This window comes from Pipistrellus hanaki (genome assembly GCF_964339955.1).
Source record: "Pipistrellus hanaki genome assembly, chromosome: 8".
Lineage (NCBI taxonomy): Eukaryota > Metazoa > Chordata > Mammalia > Chiroptera > Vespertilionidae > Pipistrellus > Pipistrellus hanaki.
This window is the reverse complement of record NC_140510.1, coordinates 83,392,548-83,415,362: the sequence shown is the minus strand read 5'-3', so window position 1 is coordinate 83,415,362 and position 22,815 is coordinate 83,392,548. Positions and strand designations below refer to the sequence as shown.

General features: G+C 43.2%; 1 protein-coding gene across 1 annotated transcript in view; it reads right to left on the bottom strand.

Moving 5' to 3' along the window:
- Nucleotides 1–1,310: 1,310 nt before the first annotated feature.
- Nucleotides 1,311–22,815, bottom strand: part of XRCC5 (X-ray repair cross complementing 5) — a 69,992-nt gene continuing 48,487 nt past the window's right edge. The window contains exons 17-21 of the mRNA XM_084891974.1: nt 12,578–12,687; nt 10,201–10,297; nt 7,411–7,478; nt 2,488–2,562; nt 1,311–1,525 (exon numbers count right to left, since the gene is read on the bottom strand). Coding sequence (XP_084748100.1) covers nt 1,511–1,525; nt 2,488–2,562; nt 7,411–7,478; nt 10,201–10,297; nt 12,578–12,687 — 365 coding nt within the window. The 3' untranslated portion in view covers nt 1,311–1,510. The remainder of the gene's footprint in view (nt 1,526–2,487; nt 2,563–7,410; nt 7,479–10,200; nt 10,298–12,577; nt 12,688–22,815) is intronic.

Sequence of the window (22,815 nt, the reverse complement as noted above, 5' to 3'; positions counted from 1 at the left end):
TCACACATGGAATGAGGTGCGGATCTTGACTCCTGATGCCGGCTCCCACTTTCTGACCCAATCGGCAGGCTGAGACCTGGGAAGCAGAAGTTTTTAAAGCTCTGGGGGTGATTCTATGTAGAGCAAAGTCTGCCTGAGCCTCCCAACCAGCCTCCTCTGGGATTCTCACTAAGTGTGGGCCCCAGCAGCCAGGACAGAGCTGACAGAGCTCAAAGACCAGACACTGCCCATGATGTGGTCTCTTTCCTCAAACATAAGAATTCATGAATAGGACACAAAGACACGTACATATCAATAACAGGTAACATTTATGGAACACTCTGTAGTTTGTTTCATATTTACATCCTTAATAAATGCAGACACAGATTTTTTCTTCACAATTCAGCAGCCTGACCCTTTCCACTCACACAGGATGTATGATCACCCCTCAGAGAGAGGCCCAGGCCACTGGCCAGCAATGCTGTGGCGAGTGTGCGGGGCCGGTCAGCAATCACCTTGCAGAGGGAGGCCCAGGCCAGCCAAGCAGCCCACGCCTGTCGCCAGCAGAGGGAGGCAACCAATGGCGGGGACAGTGGGGAGGGGCAGTGCCGCACAGATGGCAAGCAGTGGCAGCGGTGGGGGTGGGGCCAGCTGCCAGCAGCCGGGGGAAGGAAAGCCCCAATTGGCCCTGATCGCCAGCCAGGACTAGGGACCCTACCCAAGGGGTCCCGGATTGTGAGAGGGCGCAGGCCAGGCTGAGGGATACCTTCCCTCCCCCTCCCTGTGCATGATTTTCATGCACCAGGCCTCTAGAGAAATGATAAAATCCTAACTACTGTGGTGAATTTTTTTTTGGGGGGGGGAATCACTAACATGTCAGAGGGCCAAAAGAGCATCTTTTCTCCATGAGGACACCGTCACTCACTGCTTAGAATGGGTACCCAGGAGACTGCTTCCCCTCCCACCTGCTTATGGAAAACCACCTGCACAGGCAGCCAAAGTACTGTGGGACTAAAAGGCTTACACAAAAACAGAAATGGGTAGGACTTACCCTACCCAATGCTTTCCTAACCCAGCTTTCTGTTGTAGGAACTGAAGGACATCCATGATCAGTGTGAGTTGTGACTGCTGAGAGGACCAGGCGATGGACCACACCTCCTGCGAGGACTGAGAAACTCACCCAGAGCCCTGCCCTGGTTCTCAACGAGAGCACTTCATGGGGGCTGCCACCCGCACCAACATCCAGGTCAGGAGGAGTCCATTTTCCAGAAACTTCAAAGCGCATGTGCTATATACGGAGATCGGTAAGACCACAAGCAACAACACAGCAATCAGAAAACAAGGACACTTTATAAACGTGTACGGGGATACATGCCCCTCAGGTGTATGTGCTCATTACACGGGGAATTAGGAGGCTCCTTCGCGCAACCTCAGAGACTGCCTCCAGAGCTTCGGTCCCTCCAGGCTCTTCGGTGTAGAGGTCCCAGCAGGACAGTCAGGATGGTTTGTGTCGATCCCACACCTCCAGCACCTAAATCAGGTCCAGCTGCAACAGGAACAACAGGGTCAGAGAGGAGCCGGGCCACTGCTGCTCTGGTGAGTTCAATGACGATGCTCTCTTTGTGGGCAACACGCACGGACGTGCATCCTTGTCCACCACCAACTATTTCAGTAGTTAAATACCAAGCATCTCCTCACTGTAATGCTAAGAGCTTCCCCACGGAACGCTGACAGCTCTTACTGGATGGCTGTCATGTCACGTGAGCCTTAAAGGCAGAACGTTCCCGCACTGGAAAGATGGGCATGAAGGCCAACACCGGTACACAGCCCCAGGGGGTCCAGAAACCCCAATGCCTGCCAGCCTGTTTGCTTACATGAAGTTGTGAGAACATTTAAGAATTGGGCTTCTTGCCGAAACCGGCTCAGTGGATAGAGCGTCAGCCTGCGGACTGAAAGGTCCTAGGTTCGATTCCGGTCAAGGGCATGTCCCTTGGTTGCGGGCCCATCCCCAGTAGGGGGTGTGCAAGAGGCAGCTAATCGATGATTCTCTCTCATCGATGTTTCTGACTATCTATCTCTCTCTTCCTCTCTGTAAAAAATCAATAAAATATATTAAAAAAAAAAAAAAGAATTAGGCTTCTTAAAAGCTGTTTTTTTAAAATTTGTTAACCCATATGAATCGCACGCTGTGTCGCTCACTTAGGCTGAGAGCAATTTCAGGAACTGGGCCATTTTGCTACACAGGAATAGCCTCCCGGCTCTCTCAGTCTTTCAAAGAGGAGGATTAAACTGGGTGAACTATGTGACTAAAACCACCACGCACAGGGACTCCCACTATGAAATCACCTGATTAAATCTGTGATGGCAACAAGTAACAGTGTGGGAGCTTCCGGTGTGTGAGGAATGAAAGCACAAGTAAGAAACGAGGCTATGACCAGCAGCCTCTGTGCTACACTCACAGGTCAGACCGCTTCCAAGATTAGCCCCTGTTCGTGGGAAAGTACTTACTAAATCATCCACGTCACCACCTTCTTCAAAGAGGGCTGCTCTCTCTTCGTTTGGACGTTCTTTGGGGGCCAGAAACTGTGGACATAAAGGCAGTCATGATACCAAAATGACATTCCTCCTCTCGAGATGAAGATACAAACCGCTAGCAGGGCCACAGGCAAACCTGAGACCTGCTCCTGATGGCTCCCAACAAGCGTCATCTCGCTATCCGCTCCTTTGTTTGTCTCTGGGTGAAAGACTCACTCAGAGGTTGAGCTGTCCACACTAACTAGTCACCGAGAAAGCACCTGTGAGGAGGGAGACGGTGACCCTGGAGTCCCACGTCAGGAAGATGCCTGATGTGCTCGCTTGGGCCCCCAGAGGAGATGTGCGGGGTCGTTAGGGTTAAGAAAAGAACCAAACTCCCTAAACCAGTGTGCCTTGGTCTCCTTTGAAGGGATCATAATAATAAAGCGTCAGAATTAAAGATTATAATCGGCTATTCTCCAACTCCTCTCCTCTTTGGGCAAAAGAGGTAAAAGGGAGAATTTCTCATCAATGATGTAAAACAAATAAGTGGGTGAGCTTGGAGGTTATTCAATCCATTTTCTGGAAACACATTTGTGTTAGAAACTGTTTGGAAATCAGTGGATGAGGAAACTTCTTGTGTATCCGTCTGCTCAGAGCCGGGCCACAGGCCTGAAGCCTCTGAAAGGCAGAGCCACGGCAAAGCCAGGGCCTGAACGGAAGTCTGCAAGGACCTGGGTATAAAACTCAGACCTTAAAAGGCTAATGAGAGCCCTTGAAATGATCTGCACACCCTGCTCTCAGCCTGTCCCTCCGAGAGAGAGCAGTGGGGACTCTTTTTCTTCGAGGGGCGTGGTAAGCGCATCTAAGAGCGAGGTTTTATCAACCACTTATCTGTCCTAACACAAGAAGTGATCTTCTGGCAGTACTGAGTACTGAGCATGGCAGCAGAGCGGAGCCTGCAGGAGCGAGTGCTTTTAGGAGGGGAGGCGGGAGGTGAGCACGCATCCCATCAGCACTCCTCGGGTCAGTGTGCACAGAGCATGTGCGTGGTGAGCAAACCTGCCCGCCCACTCTGGCTCCACCCGAGAGGGAGCAGTGTAGCTGTACTTTCCTCACTTCCTCAACATGGAAAAACGCAAGAATTGCTTTCCCTATGTGTACATTCCTGTTATTTTTATGGTGAAATGGATATGATCGAGGCCCCTGAAACCTAAAACTTATAGACTCAAAATATGTCTCTTCAACAAGTCACCCTTTAAACATGAGGCTGTGCACAGCAAGTCTTAGAAAGCAAGGGCTGCACGCCTTCCATTCCTCACGGACAAAAATTCCCCCAGTTAACCAAGTGGCACAGTGCAGAACTGGGCGGTGCTCTTCTCAGCACCCTGGACAGTGCCCCTGAACTTGTAACCCCCAGTCAAAGCAACCCCACTATTCATTATCTTCACCCAAACGGAGAGATTAAGGGATTTGCATCTTTTAAAAGACATTTATGGATCTTCCCAGTGCCCTTTGTTGGCCCTAAATTGGACTGTGTTCAGTGCTACAGTCAATGAGAGAGAGAAAATGCTAGCAGTAGGGGTACAGTCTAGAACAGAACTGTAATGCAGCTTCCATACCATTAATCCTATTTATTTATTCTGGTTAATTATTAATGAATATATCTGAGGGTCAAATACAGATAAATAAGAAATCTACATGTGTATTTGCATACGGTTTATGTCTAAAGGTTATATACTCTGCTCTATCGTAGATTCCCAAATTAATTTTTATTTATGATTCTAATTATTATAACTATTAAAAAAGATTTTTATTTTGTTTCTTTTCTCATTTCCCCTGTGTCAGTAATTTAATGGCTAAAGGATAAGATATCTGGTTGGGTGAAGAGAATAAAAAGTAGAGTTGTATCTTGTTCTAAACCTCTGTGAAGCCACAAATGCCCAGCATCTTCCAAATACAGACAAACTGCAGGCCAAAGGCTCTACCGGCCACTGCATCTTCTATTCCCCTTAGTAACCTGATCCATGGTGGGTGCTTACTGAGGAAACTAGAAAATCCCTCATGTTTTTTGGCACACAGCCCTAAATAATCCATATTACCATCCTTTCCCCACCTGCAAAGCCCCTTTCACACTGCAATTAGAGGATAAATTGAGACAGGACTATCTGCACAGTAGGATGGAGGTCTATATAATTAAACACAAATGGCACATCTCTGAGACTAGGCCAAATTCCTAGGAAGAGAGGAACATCAGCAAACAAACTTTCATCTCCATCCAGTGTGGAGCACCTGCAACTGAGTGTCCTGATAGAGCTGTTCAGCATTTCTGCGTAAGCAAATTGTGACTAAAAGCTGGGCTGCCATCCATTATCCTTCCCAAAGCCCCAGGCAAGGCTGATCTCTTACATGTATCACTCCTCCTCATCAGAGGGTTAAACTGCCAGTGATTTCCAAGCTGCACAGTGACAAGGAGGTGAGAGACAGAGCAGAGAATTCAAGGATGGGCCTGCTCTCTCAATAAAAGCAACAGTTCTCTGAAGGCAGCAATATGGGTAGGCATCAACTCTCATCTTTTGTTGTGCTCCCTCCCTCTGCAAGATGCTGAAAAGGTAGGAAAGAAATAGAAAGGGCATGTGGGTGACACATTCCTTCCTCAGAGTGCTGTCACTCACTTGCGTCTCCCAGTGTCCTTACTCGGAGACCTTAAGGAGATGGATAAACTGTTACTTGTCAAGTACACAGAAATACAATCCTGGCCCCAAGCAGAGAAATGGAATCAATAACCTTTGTACAGAAATTTCCAGTTCTATCCCTCTGTAGAACTAGAAACTAACCATCAGCCTCTGCTCAGAATCTCACCAATCTACTGAGCACCATGTTCTCTTTCCAGTCAAGGATGAGGTGTTCAGAATTACAACCAACTGAAATCAGTTCTGCTGATATTAGAATCATGTAAGGACACCACCCCAGACACAGTCATTAACTGAAATTCCTCTCTATAGCTACATTATCAGACATCAAAATTCCTGATGGGGAGGCAACACAGAACAAACCTGACAATTTGCAAGAAGCGTATGATCCCCCTTCGGGTGTCTCTCTGCTTTAACTTTAACGCACTGGATCCACTGGGCTGTGACACTCTGACTTTTAGATCAGTGTCCCTTCTTCTTCCAAAAACTGTACTATGCACTAAAGTCTCACCTAAATAATAGACATTTTAATGCAATAGTGACTAAGATTAAAGTATTTGTATTGACTAATTTTATTTGTTTAGCAAACACTGATTGACAAGCCTTCAGGCTATGTGGTGGTTAGTTTTAATTTTAATTGTTAACTTAGCTAGGCCATGGTGCTCAGCTGCTGTGTCAAATGCCCATCTAGATGTTGCTGTACATGTGGTTAACATTTACAATCAGCTGACTTACAGTAAAGGTTCCCTCAATAATGTTGGTAGGCTTCATCCAATCAGTTAAAGGAATTCTACCTTAAGACTGTAAATAGAAATCCTGCCTGAGTTTCCAGCTTGTTGGCCTGCCTGACAAGTTTCAGATCTGCCAGCTTCCCCAATCATATGAACCAATCCCTTAAAATAAATCAATCTCCCTTCTATCACACACATCCTACTGGTTGCCTCTGTGCAGAGCCCTGAATGATACAACCCAGTTAGAGGGTGAAATAAAGAAACAAATAGAAATAAAACACAGCCACTGAATGACATACTCTCAAGTACTGGCAGCCTCATAGTACGGATTATAGCAAAGAGGGTGCAGACAACCCCTCCTGAGACAATAATCAGAATCTTAAAATTTGCTTCTAAAATTCCAGCATATTATTTCCTGAAAACAAAAGCCTTTTACCAAAGTGCTTTAAAAAAAATTCCTGCATGTTTAGACTAACTGTTCTTCCAAACAACATTAGAGTTTCTATCAAATCACTCATAAAAATTCAAGGCGTTCTCGATTTGGCCTAAACTGAGCCATAAGATGACTATTTCCAGCCTTGTTCCTGCCATTCCCTTAACAGATTCCCGTCTGCCACTCCAGACCAAGCTCTCCCTCCATGGTACAGTATTGTCTGAGCCTCACTGCCTCCCTCTGCTCCCTGTAACTGCTCCTTTGGGTTTCAGAGAACAGGGGTGCTGCCTTACCATCCACCACAGTGCCTAGCAGACAGTCACTATTGCATTAGCGGCTTAGGTCACAACTGGCAGGATTGGGTCAATCAGTGACAGAAACTGAAGCTCAATGCTGTGAACCATACACTTTTGAGCTATGCAATCTAATTCCATTAAAATTTTATCAAAAACCTAGGAATAATGAAGGATCATTGACCTACAGAGCCACACCTATTTGACTCATAGCTGAATCAGATTCAGTACTCATACACAACAGGGAGACCTTGGCCTAACTATTTGGGTCAATACGAATCTTCTGGGTCTCACACATGGGTCTTTTTCTTACTGAAAACACCTAGATGTGCCTTATGCTAGAACACCAGTGTTTTGCCACCTTGCTGCAAAATTACAAATTCAAAACCATGCTTAGGACCCATCTCAGACAAAAAGTACCTTGGGGGAGTGGGGGGGAGTTTGGCCATCAGTATATTTTGTAAAAAATAGCTTCTCAGGCGACCTATGTGTGGCCAGAATGGGGTCTGCACTATGGACGTCAGCAGCTCTGGAGCTACTAAAGCTGGGGTCACAGGAGAGTTCTGAAACATTACCACAGTCTACGGACACTGAGTGAGATTATAATTTCCCCCACAAGGATGCTGCAATTTGCCTGTTGACTGAATAAAAATGGGTACACTAAAAATAGTTACCCTAAAAAATGTAACTTCAAATAAGAATGGGCATTAAGAAAATAACATTTACTGCAATAATTGATCTAAAGATAGATAGGGAGCAGCCAGTACCTTTTTGGCTTCCTCAGCCGTGACAGAGCTTCCAGGGGCTTCATCTTTGGTGATCAGAGTAATTCCATCTACAAAGTAATGCAGAGTAAAATCTAAGTACAGAATCAACCCCAGTCCCACCTTTCTTGCCACCATACCTCCTCTCATTTAGAACTGGAGATTTTTAAAACTATGATTGTGCTCTTTTCTGTAAGGAATATAAAACTATAAAGACATTTCACCCACCTAATTCCTTCCATCTTACATTACCCTTTCTCCTAGTTTTGCTTGTGTAAAAGTCACATTGCAAATGTCCTGTGAAGTCTTCATTGCTTAAATCCAGACAGAATAATCTCTCCTGTACAAGTCTCAGATCACTTTGTTCATGCCTTTGAAATGGCTCTTATCCTATCTTACTGTGTACAACTTACCCTATATACATTTCATCTCTCCTATTGGGACGCTACACTTTTCTCTAGGGCAGGTTTTATTCATCTTTATATTCCCCTCAATGTAGTACACAGCAAAAGCTCAGTAAATAAGTGATAACTGAATGACTCTATACTCTGGTACCCAACATGGGAATCTGCAGACATTTTGACTTCCAGAAGTGTTACTGGCTATTGATGGAACAGCAGGAAGGCCAAGGTCGGGAGGAAACATCTCTTACAATGGCCACGTCTATCATTTAGCACAGCACATCAATTTTAGCTCAGTGAGAGCAAATCAAGGAGAAAAAAATCTACCCTTTAGTTTTCTCGTCTTCCTAAAATTTTCTCCTGCCTCAAATGGCTGATGCGTGAAATACTTTCAGAAAAGCATGTGCATTTAATATCCATTTGTACCTAGAAATGGCACAAGTCGTGTGTATTCTCTCAATAGGAATATAAGCTCTCAGAAAATATGTGTCTTGTGTATGTTCTGTTTCTTTTCGGCAAACAGTATGCTGGAGGCATTCAATAAATACCAAAACCAATCTCTTTCATCTGCCAGGTCGGTGGCAGAGACACAAGAGTGATTTGAGGAAGCCCCATTTGCCGCCTATTCTGATTGCTTTTGTTCCCCAGTGCAGGAGGTAAAGGGCTGAGAAATGAACTGTCAGGGAAATGGTTGCCTGTGTGATGGAAAGCTGCCTGTTAGAAGCTGGATAGATAGGTGTGGAACTCCTTCCCACAGAAATGCACAGAAAGCAGGCTGGAAGTGATTCTGGGGCCCGATTTCAAGGGAAAAGCTTCACACTTTTTAACATCGCTGTTTTTAATGGCTCGTACAGAATACTTGGGTTCTGAAAAAATATCAAGTCTGCTTAAAAAAGTGGGCAAAGGGCATGAAGAAAATCAAACACAAAGCTTTAAAAAAGTGTATTACATTCTTTCGAGGTTTTACTTGCACTGGCTACTGTAAATAAGTGAGGAACCGAGTGGCCAAATTTGGTGCCTGAAGATGCTGGTCTGCTGCTATGAGAAATCCAAGGACAGGGTAATGAAAAGTAGCAGGTGAGGCCAAGGAAAGTGCCATGGTCTAGCAGAACTCAAAGTATCTCAGAGTCTGGGGAAGGGGGCAATTCTGCCCTCACAGCTTCTTTCATCTAACAGAAAGGCATGATCTTTGAAACGGGTCAGGCTATAGTTTCATGTGGGACTTACATGTATACTTATTATTTACCTCTTTGATTTTAGGCTTATTAAATTATTAGAGGCCTGGGCGGGGGGACGGGGCGGGGGGAGGAGTGTGTGTCTCTCAGCCCAGCCTGCACCCTTCTCCAATCTGGGACCCCTCGAGGGATGTCCGACTGCCCGTTTAGGCCCAGTGGGATCAGGCCTAAATGGGCAGTCCGACATCCCTCTCACAATCCAGGACAGATGGCTCCCAACTGCTCACGTGCCTGCCTTCCTGATTGCCTCTAACTGCTTCTGCCTGCCAGCCTGATCACCCCTAACCACTCCCCTGCCAGCCTGTTTGCCCCCAACTTCCCTCCTCTGCCAGCCTGGTCACCCCTAACTGCCCTCCCCTGCAGGCTTGATCACCCCCAACTGCCCTCCCTTGCAGGCCTGGTCCCTTCCAACTGCCCTCCCCTGCTGGCCATCTTGTGTCCAAATGGGGGCAGGATCTTTGACCACATGGGGGCAGCCATCTTGTGTGTAGGAGTGATGGTCAATCTGCATATTACTTTTATTAGACAGGATAGAGGCCTGATGCTCGAGTGGGGGTTGGCTGGTTTGCCCTAAAGAGTGTCCCGGATCAGGGTGGGGGTTCCCTTGGGGCATAGAGTGGCCTGGGCAAGGGGCCTGTGGTGGTTTACAGGCCTGCCACGCCCCACTGGGCAACCCAAATGGAAGCCCTGGTATCTGGGATTTATTCATCTTCTACAATTGAAACTTTGTAGCTTGGAGTGGAGCCAAGCCTTCTGCTTGCTCTGTGGTGGCAGGGGATTTATTTATCTTCTATAATTGAAACTTTGTAGCCTTAAGCAGAGGCCTGGGCTGGCCAGGGTGTGTGGAAAGCTTGGCTTCCTCCATTGCCAGGGAAATCCAAGCCTCCCTCCTGCTCTATCTGTGGCCACAGCCATCTTGGTTGCGTTAATTTCCATGCTTGCTCCTGATTGGCTGGTGAGCGTGGCTTGTGGGTCTAGCGAAGTAATGGTTAATTTGCATATTACTCTTTTATTAGGTAGGATGTTTTTAGTTCATTGAATCCTGAACTGTTCCCAAATACACATCAAAAGTCATCATATAACACAATATATATATTAGAATTTGTATTTATATTTAGAAAAGATAGCATCAATATTTGAAGAAAATGATAGCTTACCCTGAATGATGATTTCCCAGAAATGATTTAATTGTTTAATTTCCACTTTCTCTTGAAGGTCTTTCAGGAAATTGTTAAAGCGCTGAACTTCTGAAAACTGTGGGGACAAGTCAGAGCAAATATAAAAATAAGTCCTCCCAGGCCAAAGTACCATATATATACTGAATTAGTCATTTATAACAGACAGTATATATATTACAATTATACATGTATGTGTATATTTATACATATTAAATATGTCATATATTTGTATATAGTATTAAATACATATAATATATATCTAAAATATACATATTTCTTTGGTAAATGGAAAACTATTATTTCCAATTTCAATTTCGTTTGATAGGAACCTGAAACCTTTCCATCTGTGGAAGGAATAAAACCTCCCAGAACCACACAATTTTTTAGTGGCCTGGTACTTTGTTTTTTAACTTTTAATACAGACATATTCAAACAAAAATAGAGAATAACTCATTGAATACTCATATGCCCATTATTCGGCTTCAACAATTATCAGCTCAGCCAATCTTCTTTCATCTATACCTTCACCTTCTCCCACAAATCTGACTGCTTTGAAGAAAATTTCCATCATATTATTTCATCTATAAGTAATTCAATACACAATATCTAAAATATATATTATTTAAAATGTAGTCATAAAATGTAATAATTCCTTAATAGAAGCAAATAACCAATCAGTATTTACATTTTCCCAATCTATACTAATAAAAGTTAATATGCTAATTAGACTGGTCAACCAGTCATCTTCTAGATGTATGAATTCCTTCCCAAAGCCATGGTGGTGGGGGCCAGGGCAGAGGCAGTTAGAAATGATCAAGCCGGCAGGGGAGAGCAGTTGGAGGTAAGATCTGGCCAGCAGGGGAGGGCAGTTAGGGGCAGGCAGAGGCAGTTAAAGGCAATCAGGCCAGCAGGGGAAGGCCATTGGGAACAAGATTAGGCCAGCAGGGAAGGGCAGTTGGGGGCAACCAGGGCTGGCAGGGGAGAGCAATTGGGGGTGAGATCAGGTTGGCAGGGGAGAGCAGTTGAGGGCAAGATCAGGCCAGCAAGGGAGGGCAGTTAGGGGCAATCAGGCAGGCAGGCAAAGAGGTTAAAGGTGATCAGGCAGGTAGGCAGACAGGCAGGCAGAGGGGTTAGGGGCAATCAGGCAGGCAGAGGCAGGCCAGCAGTTAGACATCCCCCAGGGGGTCCTTCATTGTAGAGGGTGCAGGCTGGGCTGAGGGAACTCCCTCCCCACCCCCATGCATGAATTTTGTGCACCACCACTAGCTATTCCAGAAAACATTAAAAACATTTTTTTTACAATTAGAAATGTCTTTATATAAAGATTAATTGATATAATTTTAAAGTCTCTTTTGATTTTCCTCCAACTCTTTTTTTATGTTTTTAAAGAAATCTATCATCGGTTACTTTTCAGGACAAGTTGTGGCAGGAGTACACAGAAATGTCTTCAGATGCCATCTAGCCTGGGGGAGCAGTGTTACTTAAAAAGCAGTATTTCTTTATTGCCCTTTTCCACCTAATGAAATCTTTCTTCACCAGCCTGAGTCACCGCCATCTTCCTCTGACTCTACTCTGCCAAAAGTTTTCCTTTTATCTGTAGGGCATTTGGGTCACGTACTACTAAATCTCTTATTCTATTCTAACTGTAATCATTGTCCCATTTTTTATTCTTTGCAAGTATCTAAATTACTCAATAATTATATTGCTCATTTATTCAGCAAATATCAATTAGTACAAGACATAAGAACTACAATTTTGCCTACTTTTATCATTTAAACTTGCTTACTCTTGCTTAGAGCTTATGTATAAAAGCCTAGAAATAATTTGGAAGATTTTTTGAAGTGTTTTATAAACATTTCCAATAAAATACACCAACAAAAACCCACACAAAAGGCAGGATAGAGGTACTGAGTAATTAATTTTCAGTGTTCTTTTACACCCTGGCATTCAGATCCCTACTCCTGTCTTCATAAAATCCTTCTCAATAATTACACAATATATATTTCCCATCAATACCCTTAAATAATTAGTCCACCCTTTACATTGATGACTGGAACACTAGGGGTACAATGGAACTCTCCTGTTTGCCTAATAGAAACCATACAGCCAGGGCTATAACATAACAAAAAGCTCATTCCCAGGGATAAAGCATTCCACTCTTCCACCCATCCTTATCCCCAGAAATGACACTGACAGTAGGATGAGTTAGTCATCTCCACTTCTCTTGGCATACACTGCTATTCACAGTGAGACTGACTGTTTCCAGAGCCCAGGCTTATTTGTGGGTGCTATCTGCATCTCCCCTGTGATGATGGCCCACGGGTTAGGGTGAGGAGACAGGCTAGGATAGTATTACCTGAATGGCTTCTTCCCTGAAGGCTTTGATGCAGTCCATGCTCTTCATAAAATACGGTGTTTCATTAGTATCCAAAAACTGTTCAATGTGACTTATTAGCTGGCGACTTGCTAGAACACAAGACAAGTTTTATTTTTCTCTACTCAAGTGATACTTGTTAGAGAGAATACATCCTTCTATGTGGCTATCTTTTCTGGAGATGCAAAATGCTGATACTAGGTGTCTTTATTTGAAAAGTTTGGGTGGTACATGCTGATATTTGCCAAGAAATAAAATTTAATTTCTAAAATGCTTAGAATTATAGCTAAATGTTCTATTTGAGACTTCAAATACTAAATTGTTGGGTTTTAAAACAGTTATTGGTTTTGCTTTTTATTCTCCCTTCCCTAGAATTTAGGAACCATTGGGATAATTTACAACTGCCTTTACAGATATATTTATAAAAGATAGGTCCTCTAGTCCCTCCCCTAATTATACTTAAGATAAATGTCAAACAGAGCAAAACAGTGGAGAATAATGAGGCAGGGACACCTCTCTACTAAGCCCAGGTCAAATTAGGAAAGACCAGCCTTGTCTTAATTTAATAATTCCTTTAGAATGGGAAGTCATTGCTACATATCTTCTGCCCTCAGCTGAGCCCAAATACCGTATTTTTCGGACCATAAGACGCACCGGACCATAAGACGCACCAGTTTTTAGAGAAGGGAAATGAAGAAAAAAAGATTCTGAAACAAATAGTGTCCTAAAATATTTTATGTGCATTAAAACCCAACATCACAGTCATAAACACATGTAATCAACCCTGTAAAGTAAACAGCAGCATTTAGAACCATTTAGAACCATTATTAACAAATACAGTCAGCAAAAGACAAAATGTACAGGCGATGATTACGGTTTGGATTACGCAGTTACCGTACACCGCACCTGGGCTGACATGGAGATATGGCTGCAGCGAGGGCATGGAGGCTGACTACCATACATGGGAACTCCTCTACCACTTGGGGTTTACAGAGCAGGGCAGACACTCTGGGCACGGAGGAATGGACAGTGGCTGCAGCAAGCACACAGAGCCGGGCAAGCACACAGAGACCACACAGAGCCGGGCAAGTAAAAAAACTTTTTTTTAAAAGTATATGTGTAGGCTATATTTGGACCATAAGACGCAGGGACTTTTTCCCCCCACTTCTGGGGGGGAAAAAGTGCGTCTTATGGTCTGAAAAATACGGTCATCTCTATGCTGCTCAGCAGTCTACAATCCAAAATAAACACTTAATAAACAATAACTGTCAGCCAGCAATGCCATAAATGCTACAGAAAGAGAAAACACATTCATGTTATCATTTCCAAGGTGGACTGCAATTTGGGGCTGCCTTCTAGACAGACAAACAATTCTTCAGTGTAAAAGCAGAGAAAAACAGAAACACAACGTCATCAGGAAACTAAGCTGCTGAGCAGGTTAAAACTGACCCTTACATCTGCACAGAAGAACAGACCACGGAGACACGCACCTCCATGGCCTAAGGGCTCCTTCTCACTCAGCCCCAGAAACCACTCCTTAGGGCTGGCAGCAATTCATGCTGAATGACAAGATGTTCTCAGACTGCGTGTCCGCCAAGGCCATGGCCTCAGCTGAGCACTCTAACAGTTATGAACGTGTGCGTACAATACTAATGGAAAGCACTTTCAAGGCTCGCCTATATGGGCCACTAACTGAATCACCGTCACCTGATCAATGCCAGACGCCTTATGAAAGACAGGAAACTCAGTGCCACCGCTTATTTAAGGATTATAAACTGGATCAAGTATTTTCCAATATAAAAATTTTGCAGCAAGAGAAAATGTGCCTGGTAACCATTTCATCTCTTCTACCAACTAGGAGATTATGATCTCCATTATAAAAAAAAGTACTTAACAAACTTGAGGGATTAAGGAAACACTTCCTTGCAATTTTGAAAATCTTTACCCATGTATCCTTCAGCAGTACATTAATATCCAACAGCAATTCAAAGGAAAGAAAGAACACTCGGATGGGCCTTTTTAAACAAGGTAAACAATACAACCCCGATTAGTAGGCACAGCAGAAAGCCACCGACAGAAAGAAGCTCAAAGCAACAAAAGCTACCTCTCTCTTGCAGCTTGGAAAGGTGAAGGAACAAATGCTTGATATTTCCTATTCCACTTAAAGCAGGCTTCTTCATCAGACAGTTTGATATAAAGTTCATTCAGAGTTATGTATCTGGGCACAAATAAGAGCCTTTCCAGGTCATGGCAGTAATCCCAGAGGTTCCAAGTTTCTCATTTCCTTTGAATGAGAACGAGGGATCTTTCAAGCTATAATGCAAATGTTCCTCACTGCTTGATTTAGTGGTCATTTTCTTTAATTTAAACCTGGTACATATTTATTGTGTAACTGCTACGTATAAGATACTATGCTATGGTCTGTGGAAGATTCAATTGAGTTGAAGATAAGATTCTTGCTTTTGAGGAGTTCACACTCTAACAGAGGCAATAACACACATGCACATAAATAATAGGCGGTAAAAGTGAAGAATGTGTGGGAATATATCAATTGATATGAATTTTTAAAAATTGATGAATTAACATTTTTTTGTGTTTGTTTTTTTAAGCTGGCAGTGAAAAATAAAATTTAGCTGTCATAAAGCAGGAAACAGATTGAGCAGAAGTTGGGAGAACAGAGATGGAAAGCACATGTTATGGTTGAAGAAAACAAATGACCCAGTCAGTATACGGAGTCCATGGACAGGCACACAGGAAGAAACAAGAGGAAAGGGAGCTGGTAAGGAGGCTAAGAGGAAAAGGACAGGAGGGATAAAAAAACAGGAGGCTACGGCGTCACAGAGACTAGAGAAGAGAAGCTGGGAAGAGCAGGGTTGTCTGCTGTGCCATAAGGTACTACATAAATAATGTCACATTCTATCTCTCTATATAAAAGACCAGGGACTGTTATGGTGGAATGACCAGAACGACCACCCCTCTGGAGCTCCCCGGTGGATTGCCACAAAGAGGTAGGCCAGAGCCACGAGTCCTGCCTCCGTGGCACGCACGGAGCTACGGGACCCCCGGCTGAAGCCACGTGGAGCAGCTGCCGGGACCCACCCCCGTACCCCGTACGGCGCACACAGCATCAAGCCCTGCCCACCGTGGTGATGGGTTATGATGGTGTGTGGGTGTGACAACCACCTAGGCTTTTATTAGTATAGATTTAGTACAGATAGTTTTCTGGTTTGCATATTAGACTGTTCTATGCTTTCCTTCAGAAGGTTCAGGAACATAGATAAACATGGCCAAACTTTCGACAGACCCAATGATTACAAAGAACCGGATTTTTCCCTTCTAGAAACAATCGGTCACATAGTCTGAGCATCTGATCCATGATTCTGAATTCTGTCCCTCTCCCTAGAGTATTTTGAGTTTGCTGACTATAATGAATCATTTAAAACTAGCGAATACATATGATGCTTTAATACATCGAGTATGAAACTGGGATGTGAATAAGACTTCCCTTCCCAAATATAGTGGCATTTCATATTTTCCTGTCACTTTTAATAAAAGTAAAATTCAGAAAAGGCTAAAAATAATATCCTTCTCTGATAAAATTATGCTTTGACTCCCCCTTCCTCTGGATCCCACAGAAAGGAAATGCCGATCATCAGGGTGTTTTTGGCTGCTTCTGCATCAATTACAGGGCTAAGGAATAGTCTGCCAGCCTCCATACTCAGTAAATCCACTGCCAATTATTACCAAAATGCTTTTCTGAATTAGTCAAAGGCTCAGGAACACTAATTAGTAGCCAATATAAAAAATGGCCAAGTCAGACAAGATCTGTCTTTTTATCTCAATGAGTCTTCAAAATCAAAATGCCTATTCTGAATTTCAAAAATGTCTGTTTTGGGTTTTGAGGTTTTAAATATGGGCATTATATATTAACCTAGCATCTTAAGAGTACAGACTGCTGATACACAAAATTAGTCTCAAAACAATAATACTGTAGTGTTATATTAAAATGCTATCCAGATTCAGAAGGGTTATGTAAGAGGACATTTTCTTGTTTAATCTGAAATGTATGTTCTGCTTCTCTAGAGAAAACATTCAACACCATCCAAAGGGCCATACACTGAATCACATCTCTTCTTGTCGTACAGTCACAAGGACCCAAACACCCGGGGCCACATGGTTGTTGGCCTCTGGCTTTACATTCACTCACTTGTGTATCACGCTCATTTGTGAGAAATGCCAAGATATTTCTAACAAAGTGAAAGGAGGTCATTTACTGTGGGTTTCTGCCCTCCATCAGTCAGAATCACAAAAGCAGTAGATTCACTCATCTGTCACACACCACACCTAAAGGACTGGAAAGCTATTTCAAATGATTCTGCTGAACCCAAGCATCATTTAAGATGTTTCCCAATTAATTCTTCTCATCATCTAAATGCCTCACGTGAATTCTGCTTATTGAAGAAGAGCACATTTTGCAGTCGGCAGTTAAATAATTTTTAAATGTTAAGAACAGATTTACATAACCAAGTACAAAACGTCTTTACAAACAAAATGAAAAAGTGACAATAAATGTCAAGCATCTAAATAAAATAAGCACCTGGTCAGGTCAATCACTAAGAAAAAACAAACGAACAAAAAAACAACAACACATTATCAGCAAATAAAACTCTAAGCAAGTAGTACAATCTGCCATCAATTAAATCTCTGTGTAAATTATAACCACTTTTTAAAATCATAAACTTACAAGTAACATTTGCCTGATTAAAAAAAAAAAAAAAAAGTCTCTTTTAGCACAGGCAACTAAAACAGAAACGAATCACAAAGAGGCTTCCTTATGTCTCTTTACTATCCTATCCTATAGAATAAAGAGTTAATATGCAAATGGTCATCACACCCTCACGCCATCATGCCTTAACAGCTCAGACACTCAACACTGGGGAGAGAGGAATGGGCATCATCCAGTCACAAATGAGCTCATGGGAGAAGAATGGGGACCAGCCAGGCTGTGGCCCGGAGAGGGACAAGCCGCCCACCCTGGGTGCCAACGGCTGCACCTGCGGCCTGGAAGAGGGACAAATCACCTGCCCACAGTCCCCTGCAGCTGCGGCTGGCCTAGGCGAAGCCGGCCTGGGTCCTGAGTGCCTGTGGCTGACCAGAGGGAGGGAAGCCCAAATCCCGAGTGTCTGCGACTGGCCAGAGGGGGGAATCCTGAGTCCTATGTGTGAGGTAAGATAGAGGCAGTTAGGGGCAATCAGGCCAGCAGGGGAGCAGTTGGGGTGATCAGGCAGGCAGGCAGAGTTGGTTAGGATTTTTCTGGCAGGCAGAGGTGGTTAGGGGTGATCAAGAAGGCAGGCATAGGGGTTAGGGGCAATCAGGGAGGTAGGTAGGCAGGTGAGCGATTAAGAGCCACTGGTCCCATATTGCAAGAGGCAGGTGGACATCCCTCGAGGGGTCCCAGGTTGGAGAGGGTGCAGGCCGGACTGAGGGACTCCTCCCATGTGCACGAATTTCATGCATCGGGCCTCTAGTAGGATATAAATTGGCCACTGTGGCTAGAGGCTGTGTCAGGAACCAACAAGAATAATAGAAATCACTGAATATTTAACCCAGAAAGTTTAATGCAGGCAATTATTACACAGGTAATGAAAAGCTATAATGACAATTGAGAATGGTGCTACAACCCAAAGATTAGGAACAGCAAATAACCCTTAGCAGACCTTTGGCAGTGTGTAGAAGAGGAGAGGAGAGGGAAGCAGAGGGGAGAAGAAAGAAAGAAGAGTGTACCTAGGCGTCAGGGGGTTCAATTTAACACATTTGTACTTAAATTTGTACTTAGAGTTAAAATATGTAGGCTTTCTACAATTGGGTCTCACCCGATTACAAAGAACCAATGAGAGCCAAAACCATGGAGGACTGCCTAACACATCGGGTGGAACCCAATTGTGGCAAGCCTACATGTTGTAACTTTATAATTAAGAAGTATAACTGTCCAATGGGGGCTAAAACCATGGAGGACTGCCTAACACTTAAGGGAGAAAGAGGAATACCCTGATTCCCCCCACCCCCCACCCCGCTTTTTCCTTCCCACCAATCTCCCACCAGGGTCTTCCATTGGCTGAACCCAGTAGGAAACCAGTAGATGTGGAATCCTGGGAAATGTAACCTGCTCTTCCCTCCTCCTCCCTCCTCTGGTGCACAGGAAAAGGGTGAGGAGTGGATCTAGGAGCTGGGGTTGAACATGTTATAATCCTACTAGAGGCCCAGTGCACGAAATTGGGGTGGGGGGGAGGTTCCCTGCACCCTCTCCAATCTGGGACATCCCTCTCCCAATCCGGGACCACTGGCTCCTAACTGCTTGCTTGCCTGCCTGCCTGATCACCCCTATAACTGTCTCTGCCTGCCAACTCAATTGCCCCTACCTGCCCTACCCCTGCCAGCCTGGTCGCCCCTTACTGCCACCCCCTGCCAGCCTGGCCATCCCCAATTGCCCCCTCCACTGGCCTGGCTGCCCCTCACTGCCTCCCCTGCCAGCTTGGTCACCCCCAACTGCCCCCCGTACTGGCCTGGTATCCCCTCATGACCCCACTGCTGGCCTGGTCACCCCCAACTGCTGCCCCTGCTAGCCTGGTTGCCCTTCACTCCCGCCCCATCAGCCTGGTCACCCCATGCAGCCTGCTGTTCAGTCGTTTGGTCATCCCTCAGTAACCCCCTGCCAGCCTGGTCGCACTACCCAGCCTGCTGTTCAGTCGTTTGGTCATCCCTCATTAACCCCCCCTGCCGGCCTGGATGCCCCACGCAGCCTGCTGTTCAGTTGTTACTATGAGGGCGCTCTGACTAATTTGCATATTACCCTTTTATTAGTATAGATAGAGGTGGACACCCCATTTAATGCACTGAATATTTCCAGGAGATAGAAATTAAGAAGGCATTCTTTAAATAATAAGGGAAGATAAGTGTACAGATTTTTTTCCTTTTTTTCCCAGCAAGGTAGGATACAATGAAATTTAGTAAGAAGTTATTGAAAAGGTTCACAAGCATATTTAAAGCTTTCCCCAGCCATTTAAATGTTTTTATATTTCTACAAAAAGTTACATAAAAAATATGACTTTCATTTCTACTTCAACATCTTTAGAACTACATACACTTCTCTTTCCTCCAGATTTAACATTTGAAACACAGCAGAGTTGCCACACTGTGTAGACTATGATGATAAACCAGAGGAACTAGAAGTAACTGAATCTTTCTGGGGTGTCATGTCCTTTTGGACATCAAATGTATTACTTCTTCTAAAAACTTAAGTACAAAAAGAAGGTATCTAAATATTTTCCCTCTAAATGAAAAAAAGATATGCCAATTAATTTCTTAAATATCTTTCTGCTTCTATTCTAAAAGAGCTCAGATCTAAGACTGTGTGCTTCCTTGGTCTGATATTCTTGTTTTTTCATTTTTGTAGTCTATAATGAAAGCCTTATTGGGGAAAAAGAAGTCACTGGGTGGCAACAAAAGAAACTGAGAACTAAGAAAAAAGTAGAAGCTTTTTGAACCTGAAAAGGATATTCAAATGTTATCTTGTTTTTGAGCAGCTTGCCTGTGAAGGTGACACGGCCCTGTCCTGCTCTTTGCCCCTCGCCTGTCCTTTCTCCTTTTAGAAATTGTTCTGTCAGATTTCAGCCCGACTTGCTCACCTGCCAGGCAGAAGGAGTCTGTGGATACCACACAGAGAACACCACAGCCATATTACGCATGACCAGCTGTACAGGAAATTGCACTAAGGTACATGAAGTGCTGACCACCTCAGCCATAGAGATACAGCCTTGGTTGTTTATTATTTTTTTCTTACCAATAACTAAAAAAACTCAATTAAAACCTCACCATTTAAACTCCACAAGTTCAATTACAGCCCATTTTTTTTCATGCTTAACGATTTTCTCATTAAATGCTGTAATTTCTTACAAACTGCACTAATAAAAGTGAAGTCCTGCTGAGTATTTTCCTCCTAGGTAAATGCAGCCTTTTCATTGATGTGTTAAATTAAAACCCCAGGCACAAGGAGCAGAGTAAAGGCAAAGTCTTTATTGTCAGAATCCACTCCTGCAGACTATGAGTTCTCTGTTTTATTTTTGTTTTTATTTGAGCTAACTGTGAGTCTCTTGGTCTTAGCATACTCTAAAAAAATAGATGAAGGTGTAAGCAATTGAGAAAGTAGAGAAATGGCATCCAGTTAGCCTACTGGTTATAAGCACACTTCATGTAAGAGAACATTATGACAAATCTTTTTCATTCTGTATGAATAATATTTTTCATCTTAAATAACTTGGTGTTTAAGACCGGGATTTATTCCCAAGTCAGCGGGAAAATTTTATTTCCTGGTCAGTGGGTGGGTTTCATGACATTCTATGCTCTTTAATTTTTTATTAAAAGCATTCAATCTAACTATTAAAGACCCACTGCACATGTCCCACAAAACCTGAAGGTTATCAATTAACATTTACAGGGCATATGGCAGATAACTTAAAGACCAAAGAAAATCCACTTTAGTGTGACTAATTCCCCCAATCCAGAAAGAATTGCACTTAGAGGACAAAACTGGGACATGAGGCTAAGATACGAAAGAAACTCAAGGAAGATCTTCTCATCAAATGAGAAGGTGATTTCTTCAGCTTGTTTATGTAATGCATATGCCATATGCTTGAAAGTATGTGGTGGGGGTGGAGGTAGGAAGTAGAGAAACAAAGAAAGAAGGTCTCCACAATTTTCTAAGGTCCTAGAATTCTAAAACTTGGCAAAGCTCAGTAAAATAAAAGTGAGATAGAAGAATTAAGAACCTCACCATCTAAACCTGATCCCATTCCAGATGGGCAGTAGGAGGGAGGCAGAATGCAAGATGACAGTGTTTGGTTCTGTAGCAATTCTACAGTATCCGTCTAGCTTCATACCTGAGTGGATGTCATCAAGCTAATGCAGAAAGTAGCAGAAAAAAACCAAGCAGCCAAGAAGAGATGCTCCGGAACAGGAGACCAATCTGGTATTGGGCTCCAATTAAAAGCTGGTAATTGAATGGAACTGAAATTCCAGTATTAGCTGAAGAGCTACAGTGAATGATGAGTCAGACTGCATAGCAAGGAAAGAAGCAGGTGGCCACTGACTGACTGTGCTGTCGTGGATGATGGAGGAGCAGGAGGCTGGCACATAATGCTTTATGAGACCTCGAAAATTTGACTCATTCCTTGCAGGAAATATCAAGTATCAGAAATTTTAAAACAACTGTACTCCATGTGGTAAATCTTTCTAAAAATTGATAAATAACGATGTTCAGTGTTTATACTATTGTAGTATAGTACCTTTCCTTTAAGGACCCCTCAGATCCTTTTTTTTTTTCCCATTTAATTTTTCCCTCTATCTTTTTCTGGTTTTGTGAAGAAAGTTACACATTGTAAAGCTCAAAATATAGCCATGTTACTTTTCTCTACTTTTTTGATGGGGCTAAAATTTATGAAATCATCTTACCTGAGAATTAATTCTGCTGTAATTCAAAAATTCAAATTGTTATTATTCACAAGCACTGCTTTGTTAAAATCAACAATGGAAAGAAATGAAAAAATTACTATTAGCCAGAAGTACTTAGAAAAGGAAAGCAGATGGAGGTTATTTGACAGCAGACTAGCAGCGGCATCTTTGATAATGAGTCATACTACAATAAAATACTACTCGGTATAGGCATCCTAGGATATGTTAACTCTTAAACCACAAGCATCTCTTTAGAATGGGATTTGGGAGTGAGGAAAAAGAATGAAGCTTTGTGGAAGGAACATCATGAGCAAACATACAGAAGCAGGAAGGTCACTGTCACAAGGGTATTAGCAAGAATACAGTTTGGTTTGGGTCCAAGGTTCACAAAGGGTACCTGTGAATGGATCTGGAATGGCAGGGTGGGAACGATCATGGAAAGCCTAGAATTGGGCATTAATTTTGAAGACATGAGAATAATTAAGAAATGATGACCCATAATTAAATTTGTGCTATAAGAAGTTAAATCTAGACAACATATAGGATGAGTTGAATGAGAACAACTCCAAGGATAATTAATATAGAAGAATGCTGTAACTGTCCAATGTGAAGTAATGAAAACCTGAATTAGAATAGTGGTAGTTAGGATGGAAAGAAAGAGACAGATCTAGAAAATGATGAGAAATTAGAAGAGAATTAGAAATTGGTACAAA